This window comes from Podarcis melisellensis (genome assembly GCF_964234715.1).
Source record: "Podarcis melisellensis genome assembly, chromosome: Z".
NCBI classification, from domain to species: Eukaryota; Metazoa; Chordata; class Lepidosauria; order Squamata; family Lacertidae; genus Podarcis; species Podarcis melisellensis.
In genome coordinates, this window is record NC_138547.1 from 14,599,281 (window position 1) to 14,612,790 (window position 13,510).

Below are 13,510 nucleotides of genomic sequence, written 5' to 3' on the forward strand. Positions count from 1 at the left end.
TTAACCTGAAACACCACTTTAGCTAATGGGGCCTCCCGCTGCCGCCGCACAATTTCTGTTTTCATCCTGAAGCAAAGTTCTTAACCCGAGGTACTATTTCTGGGTTAGCGGAGTCTGTAACCTGAAGCGTATGTAACCCGAGGTACCACTGTAATAGCGATGAATGTTCTTGGAATAAATGTAGTGTTTTAATGCAACCGTGTCTGCTTTCATGAGACGAATGGAAACTCAGATATTGCATAGAAAGACCAAGGGGTCTGCCCTTGTAGCTTTCCCCTCCAGTGAGCTGCGGGCCTATTCCTAGTTCTGACCATTTTCTAATTACGCGGCAGGCGGGTTCAAGTTGTCCAGGCCGCAGTTGCTAACGTAAACATGGTGGGCGTGGCCCCCAGGCCCGAACCCGGTAGCACCTCCCTTCATCAGCCTTGCTTGTCCGTTTGCAAAAGTTTCCTCCCGCCTTGCTCCCCCACAGAGCGACTTCGCATCACATGACCCACCCCTAGTGCTGGAACCTTTTTCGCCGCGGGCCTCCCTCTTAATCACGAGACCTCTTGGTCGCTTTACGCATTGCCACCCTGTTCTGATAACCGTCCGCCACCGCCCTAGAGCAAAGGACACCGGAGACGGCACACAACGTGCTCGGGTCTCAATGTCTTAAGAGAAGGGGTCTTGGCTGAGGCGGCAAAAGGATGTGACACCGGGCGGGAGCGGGGGGTCGCTTGAGTTGTGGGAGGGGGACTATTTTCTGAAGGAGGGGGCGAAGAAGAGAAAGGCGGCGGAGGGATATCTGGGCGGGGCAAGATGGCGGCGCCCTGTGGGCTTTAGGAGTCCTGAGTGGTAAACAGCTGAGCGTAGGCGAAGGAGGAGCAGCCGCCGGAGCAGAATCGGAAGGGTGAATATCTAGGTTTGGGGTTCGGTAAGAATGAATGGATGACAGTGGGGAAAGCAGGGGGGCAGGAAGAAGAAACGGGGGTAGCGATGAGAGGAATAAGGGGCAGTGGGGAAGGAGTGGTCCATCAGGCGAGAGGAAGCAGGGAAGAGGATGGAGCATGGGGGCAGGGCTGTCTGTGTGTGCATCGGAGCAGAAGGGAGGCGAAGAAACAATAAAGGGGCATCGTGCATTTAAATTGGAGCTTTTTGGTTGAGGGACGCCTTTTTGTCATTGCAACTGTTCAGTTTATCCGTAACAACGCCCCTGAGAGGTAGGTCAGGGAAAAGTGGTGTGTTGATTGGGGGGGGGGAGGAAGAAAGAAAGTGGTGATGCGGAGGGAAAGCAAAATATATTGTGGGGGAGGGTCCTGCGGGCAAAGAAATAATAGAGGTAATGCGTCTTTGAATTGAAGCTCTTGCTGCGGAATAGTGTTTGCCTAAAAACAGGGTGGGGAGAAAAATCGAGAAGATGAGGGGAATATCAGTTCTAAGTATTATTTGGGGTAGGGGCCGAATGAGGAAGGGGCACGGTGGGGTGGTGTAGAGAAGCAGAATCATAAGACAGCTGCTAAATAATTATAGTGCTTGTTTTGTGATCACAGTGCTTCATGTACTCAGTGCTAGTTCTATTGAAAGCAGACCTATTGATATTAATTGACATAACCTACCCATGCATCTTAGGCATCAGTGGTTCTACTGAGTAGGACTAGCAGTTGATGCAACCAATTGTTTATTGTTTTAAAGCTATGAAGCAAGCCTTTAGGCCGAGAAGAAATGGAGAATATAGTCCAAAAAGGGGGAGGGAAGCAAGGGTAGATGGGCTCTGTTGTTATGTAAGGAAGGGTAAAGGAACGATACTTATTTCAGTTTTATAGCTTTTAGTGTTATTTGTGTGCTATTCCTGTGAGGTGGGCAGGGCTAAATAGAGGTGGTAGTGGGTAGAGGGGAGGAATGGGGGGTGGTAAGGACAAAGACATGGGTGAATTGCCTTTGTGAATATTCCCCAGTCTGTTCTCTTGTGTTTAAGCTTGTTTTTGAAACGTCCTCTCCCTGCCCCTTGAACCAGGAAGTCCCTTCTAAGGGCCCCTTTATCTGAGATACATTTTAACCAGTGTTTGGCAAATCTTGACTAACCTGTTTTTGAAAATGGAAAGTTGGCTAGTGTATATAGCCCCCTTTGGATCCTACTTGTGGGCTTCTCATAGGTATCTGTTTGGCCACTGTCATCCAGCAGGGTTTTTCTTACATTTTGGGGGGGGGGAAGGAAAATGCACCCTTCTCCTTTGAAAAACATCCTGTTGACTAGCTCTAATTCAGAGGGACCCACAAATAAAGGAACAAAATAGTCTTTTGTTTTTAGTTGGATTATTTCTGTTGCAAGGCTTTCTGTTTTTCAGGCACAGTCAGCTGGCTTGCTTATCCTATTGTTGTGGATCTCTGGCTTAGATTGAGAGGAAAACCACTCTTCCCAGGCATAGCTGTCAGTAGAGAGTATTCAAGGTGGCTGTATGCACTTAAAAATTCTCTCACATTCGTTTCTCTGTGTGTGGCTGGTGATGACTTCTGTAAAATTCTACTGACTAATACCAACTATGGCTAATTTGTAAAAATGGCAGGCATACTTGAAATACCTTAGGCTATCCTGTCTAATGAGCTTGTTACTAATAATACTCTCCATCACTTAAAATAAGATTAATTTTTCAGAGTTTATGAAAGTTATTCCTTACAGGCATTGATTGTCTACAGGCAGGGAGAAATTGTGGCCTGCAACTTCCTCCAGCTGTAGCCAGTATGGCCAGTAATCAGGGCTGATAGCAGTTGTACTCCACACTGCCTGGAGGGTGCTATGTTGGTTCTGTGAGTCACTTTGGTGCAGCAGGTTATTCCCTGGTTGGCTTGGATGTGAAAACTGTCTTGAGCTTTCAGTCTATTTACTAGGTTTCTTGGGGGAAGTCATCTTTGAGGTCCTTGTCTATAGCAATCCAAAGAAGAATCCATTTCAGCAGAATTTTACAGGAGGCTTTATGATAACTATTGTAATGTGCAGACTAAACTTTGTGTCCTGGTTGACTTGGCTGTGTGTGAAGGGAGATGACACCCTAAAAGTCTGCATTTTAAAAAAGAATGCGCTTCTGGATCAGAGTACCTTAAGGATCGCCATAGCCCTTATATTGCAGCTCAGTCACAGGAGTGCTGTTAGTAGCCCACCCCCCATGTTACAGAGGCAAAGCTGGCCTCAACTAGAAGTCAGGCACTTGTGGTTGGTGGGTCCACACTGTAAACACCCTTCCAGCAGAGATTCGGCCAGCTGTCCTTTGCAGTTGCTTAACTTTTAATTTTTGTTATTTATTTATTATTTATTGCATTTTTATCCCACCTTACTTCCAAGAGCTCAAGGTGCATATGTATTTCTACACCTCCCTCTAAATTTTATTCTCACAACAATCTTGGGCTGTTAGGCTGATAGTGACTGGCCAAAGGTCACACCCAGTGAGCTCTGTGACTGAGTGGGGATTTGATCCCAAGCCATAGTCCAATACTCTAACCACACTATACCACAGTTCTAGTTACAAGTAGGTAGCTGTGTTGGTCTGCCGTAGTCAAAACAAAATAAAAAAAATCCTTCCAGTAGCACCTTAGAGACCAACTGAGTTTGTTATTGGTATGAGCTTTTGTGTGCAAGTGTGCAGACATTACTTTTTTGAGCCACGATAGAAGAAGTTTTAGATTTAAGTCTTACAGTTAGGTATGGCTCTTTTGATCACCAAACATGGCTTGAAATGACATCTTCATTCCTACAATTGTTCCCTGGTCATGGCTTCCTCCCAGAAATCATGGGAACTCTAGTTTGTCATAGACTTTGAGGGTTAAGAGACACTGTAATCCCCTCACAGAGCTACAATTCCCAGAGTTCACTAGGAAGAAGGATTGATTTTTAAAGAACTCTGGATTTTTTAGCTGTGTGAGCAATATAGGTGTCGCCTAGCAACTCTCAGCACCCTTGCCAAACTACAGCTCCCATGATTCTACAGAAGAATCCATGATTGTTGCAGGTGGTATCTTAGTGCTTTAAGGATGTGGCACCTGTGTATAACTTACTATTCTAGGGCAGGAGCAGTGGCCCTCTGGAAAGTCTCAAAATCAATCAATCTTTATTACAGTCCAGAGACCCAACAAATCGTTACAAAGCAATGCACAATTCAGACAGCCTACCTCCAGGTTAAACAAGCATTTTGTTCAGACTTAAAGATAGGGAACATTGGTTCTTGCAACCACTGATGAAAACTTTGCCACTGCTAATGTTCTAGCGTTTGTCCGGTCTTCCAATAGGAACCTGACATAGTGAGCCTCTGATTTTCCCGGGAAAGGTACCAGCAAGGCTAATATCAGTTCAGCCCTGGCTTGCTCATATTTTGCACAGCAAAATATGTTTTATAGAATCGATGTCTTGAGCACCCGAGCAAAGTCTGTCCTGGTAGGGGGCTCCTCTCCACCTGCCATCCAACACTGCAGAAGGAAAGACGTTCAGTCTGGCTTTGGTGAATAAGCTTCGATAATTTGGTACTGCCAGGTTTTTAATGTAAGGTGTTAACTTAAAGACATTCCCATATTGTACTCCTACTGCCAGCGGACTACGGATTGCTTTTGATCGAGATCGCAAGTCACTGTGTGTATTATCCCATAATCTTTGATTTAACGTCTTTTGGGCGCCTGCATAACCCAGGTAATAAAGTTGTGGGGGGTGACAGACCAATAGAGGTGGCTTTTCTAGCCATGGTTTTCTGCCATTTGCTGACAGACTCCTCATTGGTCAGGTGTTGGTACAAACCCTTCCCTAGATCAAACACTGAGATCCTGAGCCAATGTTTTAGGGCAGCCCACTACGCTTTAGTTGAAATCGGGCATTCACCAGCTTCTAACAGTAGTATGGAGTTGGGGACGCAGTTGGGTACCTGCAGCAGAGATCGTAGAAATTTTGCCTGAAAGTCATCTAGCTTAGGCAGGTCCCCATTATGCCAGACATTTGCAGCATACAGGAGTTGGGAAACAGATTTTGCATTGAAAACCCTTAAGGCTGCTGGAACATATTTGCCGTCCTTTGTGAAAAAAAATCTGAGTATGGCTAGCTTTGTGATCTCCGCCTTTTGAAGGGAGGTTTGTCAGTGGTGCTTCCAAGATTCTGTATGATGGAATGTGAGCCCTAGATAACTGAAGTATTTGATCTGTTCAAGTCTCAAAATACAGTTTGTGGTTTTAGTTGGGGCAAATTGTTGAATGTAGGAGTGCTCAACAGATTTACTCATCATCCTTTATCTTTATTTTTCCTATCCACTGGTCTTAATGAAAAAAGTCAGATTTTCTAGCAGTGGAAAGAGAGTCAGCATTAGTTCTTCTTTGGTGTTGAGTGCTCTTTACTAACCCATATATATAAAAGCTGTATTTGATGTTGGATGGCAGTTGCCAAATGCCTTAAGGATGGTTTTGAGTTTTTGTGCTTGGGTTTGGCTTCTGCTTGCAAAATGGCAGCATTGCCTGTCAGCTGTCACAATCTAAACAAATCTCACATAACTTCCTTTTCTGTTTTCCCTGACGGTTCCAAGACTCTGGGAAATGGCGGTTTGGTTCTGCAGCAACAGCTCTTTTGTCAAAGAATTATTGACGCTGGGTCTGTCCTGAAATTAAAGCTCTGTGCAAGATGTTGTGTACTATTGCTAGTAGAATATCAAAATAGCAGTGAAAAGGAGGTGATGACACTGGAGATGAAGACAACAGTGGCAGGAGTCCAGTTGACTTGGCACCAGCCAGTATGACTTGGCTTGAGGCATACAGCCCAGTTCTTAGCATTAAAAGAAAAGCTAAAAACCTGCCCCCCCTTTTGCTGTTTGCTAGAAATCGGTGTGTTCACGAAAATAGAATCCTGTAGGCTGCGAGGATTTCAATCACATTTTGAAAGGCAAAAATAGGAAATGTCCAGAAAGTCTGTTTAAAATGCTTTGTTAGTGGTAGTGGGACAGTTTTACTTTTTGAATCTCAAGACAGGCCTGGGTTCAAATATCAGGCCTCACATACAGATTCCTGTACAGTGGTATCTAGGGTTAAGTACTTAATTGGTTCCGGAGGTCCGTTCTTAACCTGAAACTGTTCTTAACCTGAAGCACCAATTTAGCTAATGGGGCGTCCTGCTGCCGCCGGGCTGCCGGAGCACAATTTCTGTTCTCATCCTGAAGCAAAGTTCTTAACCTGAAGTACTATTTCTGGGTTAGCGAAGTCTGTAACCTGAAGCGTATGTAACCTGAAGTTTATGTAACATGAGGTACCACTGTATTGTTTTAGCCAGTCTGTGATGTATCAAACTCAGTTTGCCTTCTGCAAAATAATAATAATGCCCTTTGTAAAATCAGGATAATCACCCTCGAGCTGACTATATAATCTGCTGGAAGCTAACTGTTAATTGGTGAGAACAGTGTACTCCAGTTATACTGGGAACAACCCCTGTATAAATAAAATAAAACGAGTATTTTTTGAACCCCATTGATTTTGCTGAGAGGGATTTAGGCATATATTTAACTCATTTAAAGTCTTGAAGGACAGTTAATAATAATAACAAAATTTGCTGCTGGTGTACACCAGAATACTGTAAGTTTATTTCAGATAGTAGTAGTTTTCGTTTTCTGAGCATGCATATACATTGAAAGCATTGGGGGTTGAGGTGTAAAGAAGTCAGTATTGAGCTGAAGACAAAAAAGAACCCATTTCAAAAGCAGGGGTTTTATTTATTTCTCTTGCCTCAGTAAGACAGAAGCAGTGAGAGTCAACACAGCCAGTGTGGCATGCACAGAAGCACTTTGTGTGAAGAAGAATGGCTCAGCATGGAAATATCAGCCATCTTCTGGCCGTACTGGATTCCCCACATCTGCCTGTCCTGGAAGGTGTAAAGACTGAGCTTAGAGAAATCCTAAACTCAGGTAAGTATCAGTCACGTCTCCAGCGATGTCCACAGAATTTCTGAAGTTCCTCACATTTTATTCTGAAGCAGCTGGCCCACAACTGCTGCTCAACCTAAGGTGGCCACTGAATACTGCTATTTTAAATTGTTGTAGTAGTAATAATATACCACCCTCTTAGAAAACATCAGGGCAGCATACAGCAGTATAAAAATGTAAGCCATTGCAATCAGTACAGAACAATCATTGAAACAACTGGCTTCTTGAGATTTAAACTGCATAGGCCTGCTGCCATGAAGTCTGCAAGAGACACCTGGAGAGTCAAAAGCGAGGGTGCATGCTGCATCTCTGCTGGAAGAGTGTTCCACAGCATGGGATTGGCTGCACCAAAAGCTGTACTTGTAGTTGAGGCTAATGGCACCTCTCTGATGGCGGGCGTGGGGTGGGCACTAACAGTTCTCCATATAATCTCAGTGAAGACTGGGATAGAAATGCTCAGGGAAGTTAAGATATCATGGACCCAAGTTTTTCAGGGCTTTGTATAGCATCACAAGAGCCTTGAGCCTGGCTCAGAATCATAGAGGCAGCCAACAGATGTTTTAGCAGAGGTGTCTCATGTTGCTGGCCACTCAGTCTTCAATTAAATCTTACAATCCCCACTGAAAAATGTAAACTTGTTAGGTGATAATATTTTAAATTATATAGCAACTATATGGGGTATGGATCAGTGTAGATAAGGGGTAGTCAACCTTTTTATACCTATCGCCCACTAATGCATCTTTCTTGATGGTAAAATTTCCTTACCACCCATCAGTGCTCGATGGAAGGAGGGTTCAGCTTGTGCTGTAGAACCCCCTACTGCCCACCTAGAATCCTGAAATGCCCACTAGTGGGCAGTAGGGAGCAGGTTGAAAACCCCTGGTGTAGATAGACTTTCTGTGCCCTTCTGCCGAAAGACTGATACTTATTCACTGGAAAGATAATACCATGGCCCCCCCTCAACCAATGGATAGAAGTCATGACAATGCTTGCAGCATTCAAATGGATTGCTTTTAGACAGATTGTGTATGGATAAATAAATTGATATTTTGAATCTATTTATGAAAAATATAATTTGTTAATAATTTTACATTTGGTGAAATAATTGTATTATTTATACACCCATATATTGTATTGTATTTCAGTTTCAGTCCCCCCCTTTCTTTTCTTTCACTTTACTTCCTTACTGAAAACTTTCAATAAAATATTAAAAATAAAATAAATCCTATAATCCCCACAGGATAAATGTTAAATTGCATAGTACTCAGTGGATTTATTCTGTAACCTCCTATATAAGTTTCTTCAAATCATTTCTAACCAATACATCTTTTTTGTGTATGTGAATGCACTGATCTGTAATTGTGTTTTCTTTTGGTGGCCAATAACCACATCAGACCGCGGGCCAGTGCATGTAAATACCTTGGTGGATTCCTACTTGGAAACAAGTTCAGAGCAAGTCTTGCACGCCCTGTGCACTCTACAAGAGCCGCACGACAAGGTAATGCACACGTATGTTGTCATAAGAAATGTTTCTCCAGAAATTGAGAAAACACTAAATGGAAGAAGGGATGTTTGAAAAGTCTGCCATGTGTAAATTAAGCTGAAGAATTGCTGAGCTGCTTTAAAAAGCAACAAGACTGGGGCCCACTTAGACCAAAAGATGAGCGGCTGAATGAAGCCAGTGGCCCATCTAGTCCAGCATCCTGTTCTCGCAGTGGCCAATCAGATGCCCATTATGGAAAGCCTGCAAGTGGAACCTGCGTGCAGCAGCTATTTTCTCACTTGTGATTCTCAGCAACTGGTATTTAGGAGATGCAGCCTGTGACAGCAGAGGTGGAACATAGCTACCATGGCTAGTAGCCATTGATAGCTTTATCCTCCATGATTTTGTCTGATCAACTTTTTATTTATTTAAAACTGCTTGATTGTGTGGGGGGGAGGGGGAGATACATCAAAGCAGTTTTAAAAAGCCATTGAAGCTGGTGTCCATCACTGCCAATCACTTCCCATGTGACTGCAGGTGCCTCTGAGCAGCTTCTTCCATGGTCCAGTCTTGATCATGTATGAATGAAGCAACCTTGTAAATTGAGCCAGTTGTGGGTCTTTAATTGTGGTACTGTTCTTGAACCACAACCACTAGTTAAATGAAACTGCTGTGGGGTGTATATGTTTTACATTTGCACTTGTTTGTATTATTTTCAGAATGTTTCTGAATGCCAGCCAACCATGTCCCTAAACCAATATTCCCAGCATTCAGCGGCCATTGAGTCAATATTGGACTGTTTTGGAGTTGTTGCCTTTTTTAACCTCCTTAATGTCTCCCCCAAAGATTGAGTGATTGTTCTGCAAACTTTGGGGTTCCTTCTGAACATGCTAATCTTATGCTTTTCAGTGCCCTCCTTTTTACTATAATCCTGTTGGCATTCATTAGTTGCATTGGTTCTTGGAAGGAGAGATTTTTATATTGCAAGCCACTTTGAGTTTATTTTATAGTTAAAGGTGGGATGTAAACAATTAGATATTTATTTCATTCAGTTTATATACAATATGATGGTAAAAAAGTTGCTATAAAAAGGAATAAAGCAAATTAACAGTAAAAACATTCAAATAATAATTGAAATCAGTGATAAGCTAAAAACAGGTAAAAACACATATTCTGCTTTCAGAATGTTATGTGATAGCCAGTTTTGCAGATGGAAGTGGTCAAGTGAGCATATTCATGGGGTACAGTGATCTAACAGGTGAACCAAGGCCCATGTTGTTATTTAGGAGTGCTTTGAGAGGCCTGTGAAAGAGAATGAGAGCAGGTTCAGTTATATATTTCGGCTTCCCTCCAGGTAAATTCTCCATTTGCTTTTATCACAAGTTCTCTCTTTTTTATTTCTCTTAGCACCTTCTGGACAAAATCAATGAATGTATGAACAGGTCAAGTACCCGTCTCTCCGCTCTCTCACTCCTTGGGCATGTGATAAGATGTCAGCCATCTTGGAAACATAAGCTTTCTCAGGCGTCTGTCCTGGTTACGTTGCTTAAGTGTCTTAAGGTACGGATGCTGTGTAGTTGCAATTCTTGTTTATTATATGTTTCTGTGGAATGTGATGACTTACAGTGACCTCTCACAACTTGGTTTCCTCCAGATGTTCAGTGCTAAAACTTGCATCATCCCTGACTATTGGCTGTGCTAGCTGGGGCTGATGGGAGTTGTAGTCAAACAACATTTGGAGGGTGCCAGCCTGAGATACAGAAACAAAACCCTTTTGGACAGTGGTCACTGCACACTGTGGCTGCAATGCAAACCTTTGTGAATGGCGCCCAACCTAGAACTATTCATCAGGTAGGGCACATTCACATAACACCTTTATCGCTTACTGATTTCTCTTCGATCATGCTCCTGCCATAGTGCAAGGACAGATAATGAGTCAAAGCCTGTTCCTGTTCATGCAAGTTGGATCAGTTCCCCTCATTCATATCAGAATTTTCTCTTTTCAAGGGATGTAGGCTTTAATTCTGAAATGGATCAGTAAAATCAGAGTGGTAAAGTCTCCATTATAAGAGAGAGAATCTCAAAACATGGTGAAAATAAATAACACCTCTTTCTTCACAGCTGGGTTTGAGGTTTTTTTTTTGTTTTCACTGGGCTGTGTCCTACTCAGAGTAGAAAAGTTGAAATTAACAGACCCAAGCTAGTAACCTGTTACTGTTTTTAATGGGTCTGCTCTGAGTAGGACTAATATTTGATCCAACTCGGTGTGTTTTTACAACTATTGTCCCAAATAGGGTCTTCGCTGTTGGCTCCCCCCCCCCCCATCCAGTGTAGCTTTGGCCAAGCCTCTCAAACATTGTTTCACATTTTAAATTTGGCACTTAACTCATATTCTGTTACTTTTGTTGAACCCTGTTTATGTAAAAAAGGAGAGTAGGGAAATTAAATAATCCTTTTTTAAAAAAGGGAGTTTGTGAGAAATAAAGATTGCTTTAAATATGGTGGAATCATACAAGTAGAAAACTAGGTGTTGTGCAGAGGGACCTAAACCCTTCTACCTGACATGCTGCTTTATATGTAAAATGTTGGGTTTCCTTCATCGGTAGGAGCATAAAAGCATGTGACACTAGTGGTGGCGAAGTACTGCATTTCTGGAAACCCATCTACCACGTTGTAAGAATTGTACAAATGCAGTCTCTGCTAAGGAGCGTTGAAAGAGCTATTGATATCCTAACTTGAACCCACAGAAACGAAGGCAACGGAGCAGAGGGCTTTCCTAATACTTGTGATGCATCTGTCAGGAAATCATAAAACTCTGGATAACTCTCCCCCCCCCCATCCTTTGCAGAGTGACGCGGATGTAGTGGTCCTCATTACAGGTGTGCTAGTGTTAATAACGATGCTGCCAATGATTCCCCACTCTGGGAAGCAGTACCTGCATGACTACTTTGGCATCTTTGGTCGCCTTGCTTCCTGGAACTTGAAGAATCCAGGTGAGATGCTAGAAAAGGTCTGCTGTGAACAAGCTTATCCTTGGGAACGTCTGTAGCTCAGTGGTAGGGCATCTGCTTTGCATGCAGAAGAGCCTCTGCCAGTCAGCATAGACCAGTGTTGTTGAACCTTGGGTCCCCACATGTGAGTGAACTATAACTCTCAGAATTCACAGCCAGCTTAGCATGATGGTCAAGGATGGCGGGAGTTTTAGTCCACCCACATCAAAGTAACCCAAACCGAATAGCTTTCAATGTAGCCCATACAGAGCTAAATAAACCAAAGGCCTGGCTCAGAATAAGGCAGTTCACTAATTCTCCCAGCCTTGCTGAAGGTCCTAAATTCAGACTACAATTCTGGCCATGGATATACAACCCCCTGAAATTATGGCATTATGTTTTCAGAGTGTTGGACCTGGGAGACCAGGGTTTAAATCCTGACTCTTGCCTTGAAAGCTCATTGAGTAACATTGTGTCACAGTCATTGTTTCTCAGCCTGACATTGTGCTTTACAAGAAGCAGCCCTTGAAATTGACTGGAAACTTCTATCAGTGCAAAATGCAGCAGCCAGATTACTGGGGCTTCATTTTGATCTTTCATCGTCTGGGTTTTAAGTCGGCTACATTGAAGACACACTTGCAGTCTGACCTCTGACACCCGAGATGTAAATTTTCAGGACACACCACATTTTTGTGATTGTAGGTTACTTTTAATGTTTGCATTTTAAATTGTTGTGAAGATTGTCATCTAATCTCCATTTTAACAGATTGTCCCAGAATGAGCCATGGAGTTTAAATCAGACTTGCACACAGTTTTCTAAAAATGAAGGCATATTTTCCTAAGGTGCTGAACTCACAGCCAGTTCTGTTCAAAATTACTCTCCCCGCTACCTTTGTGCACCTATGGAATTGTGGCACTTACTATGATAATATTTACAGCACAGCAGTATTTTTAGGGGGAGGGCACATGTCCAGAGACCTCAATAATAGGACTTATTATAATCTGTTTTACATCTTTCCCTCCCTAGGACACACGGCTGAGATCTACCTGGTCCACCTCCATGCCAGTGTGTATGCTCTCTTTCACCGCCTTTACGGAATGTACCCTTGCAATTTTGTCTCCTTTCTGCGCTCCCACTACAGTATGAAAGAAAACTTGGAGACCTTTGAAGAGATAGTCAAGGTAAATCTTTTTCTTTAAAGCACGTCTTGTTTGTGTGTACCTGTAAGTCAGAAAGACCTGACCCAAGTTTCTTTTTTGGAATTGCATGATTGCTGGTATTTATTTATGCTTGTAATGGCCATTCACTGTACCCAAATGACTAACTAGTTGAACCTGCATCTGAGGAAGTGGGCTTCTAAAGAGAAATTGGAAGTGCAGCAATCAGTTGGAACTGAAAATTAATACCTGCAATCAGGTGTGTATAGGGAACGGCCATATATTTGCATACAGGTCTTGGGTTTGATCCCCATTGACATCTCCAGATGGAGGTGGGAGAGAATCCCTGCCTGAAACCCTAGAGATCTGCTGCCAGCCATGGTGGACAGCGCTGAGATAGATTGATTAATGTTCTTAAAGACAAAGGGACCCCAGGGCGGCTAAGTCCAGTTGAATTTGCCTATGGGGTGCAGTGCTCATCTCCACTTTCAAGCCAAGGGAGCCGGCGCTTGTCTGCAGACAGCTTTCTGAGTCATGCCCAGTATGACTAAACTGCTTCTGGTGCAACAGGACACCACGACAGAAGCCAAAGCGCATGGAAATGGCTTTTACCTTCCCGCTGCAGCGTACCTATTTATGGACTTGCACTGGTACGCTTTCAAACTGTGAGGTTGGCAGGGGCTGAGACAGAACACTGGGAGTTCACCCCATTGTGCGGACTCGAACTGCCAACCTTAAGATTGGCAAGCCCAAGATCGGCAAGCCACAGCGTCCCCTGCATGCCCCCCCCAAGTCCTCTGTTCATCACGTTTGTTTACGGCTACCCGGAAATAACAGAATTGTGTTGTAACAGTCAGATGGTCATCTAGACCTCTGGTGATAGAAAAAAGAAAGTATTCAACACAACACACAGCAACAGGATTTGCTTCCACAGTAGGCAGTGATGGCTAACTTAGATGGCTTGA

General features: G+C 43.3%; 1 protein-coding gene across 7 annotated transcripts in view; it reads left to right on the plus strand.

The window, feature by feature from the left end:
* Positions 1-766: 766 nt before the first annotated feature.
* TSC1 (TSC complex subunit 1) overlaps positions 767-13,510 on the plus strand; it is a 31,507-nt gene continuing 18,763 nt past the window's right edge. For 3 of the 7 annotated variants that reach the window (XM_081897145.1, XM_081897150.1, XM_081897151.1), the window contains exons 1-6: positions 767-892; positions 6,723-6,896; positions 8,309-8,412; positions 9,805-9,957; positions 11,246-11,390; positions 12,415-12,569. In XM_081897145.1, coding sequence (XP_081753271.1) covers positions 6,791-6,896; positions 8,309-8,412; positions 9,805-9,957; positions 11,246-11,390; positions 12,415-12,569 — 663 coding nt within the window. In that variant the 5' untranslated portion in view covers positions 767-892; positions 6,723-6,790. Of the gene's footprint in view, positions 917-997; positions 1,203-6,722; positions 6,897-8,308; positions 8,413-9,804; positions 9,958-11,245; positions 11,391-12,414; positions 12,570-13,510 lie in introns of those variants that run through there. The other 4 variants (XM_081897146.1, XM_081897147.1, XM_081897148.1 and 1 more) reach the window with 4 other exon arrangements.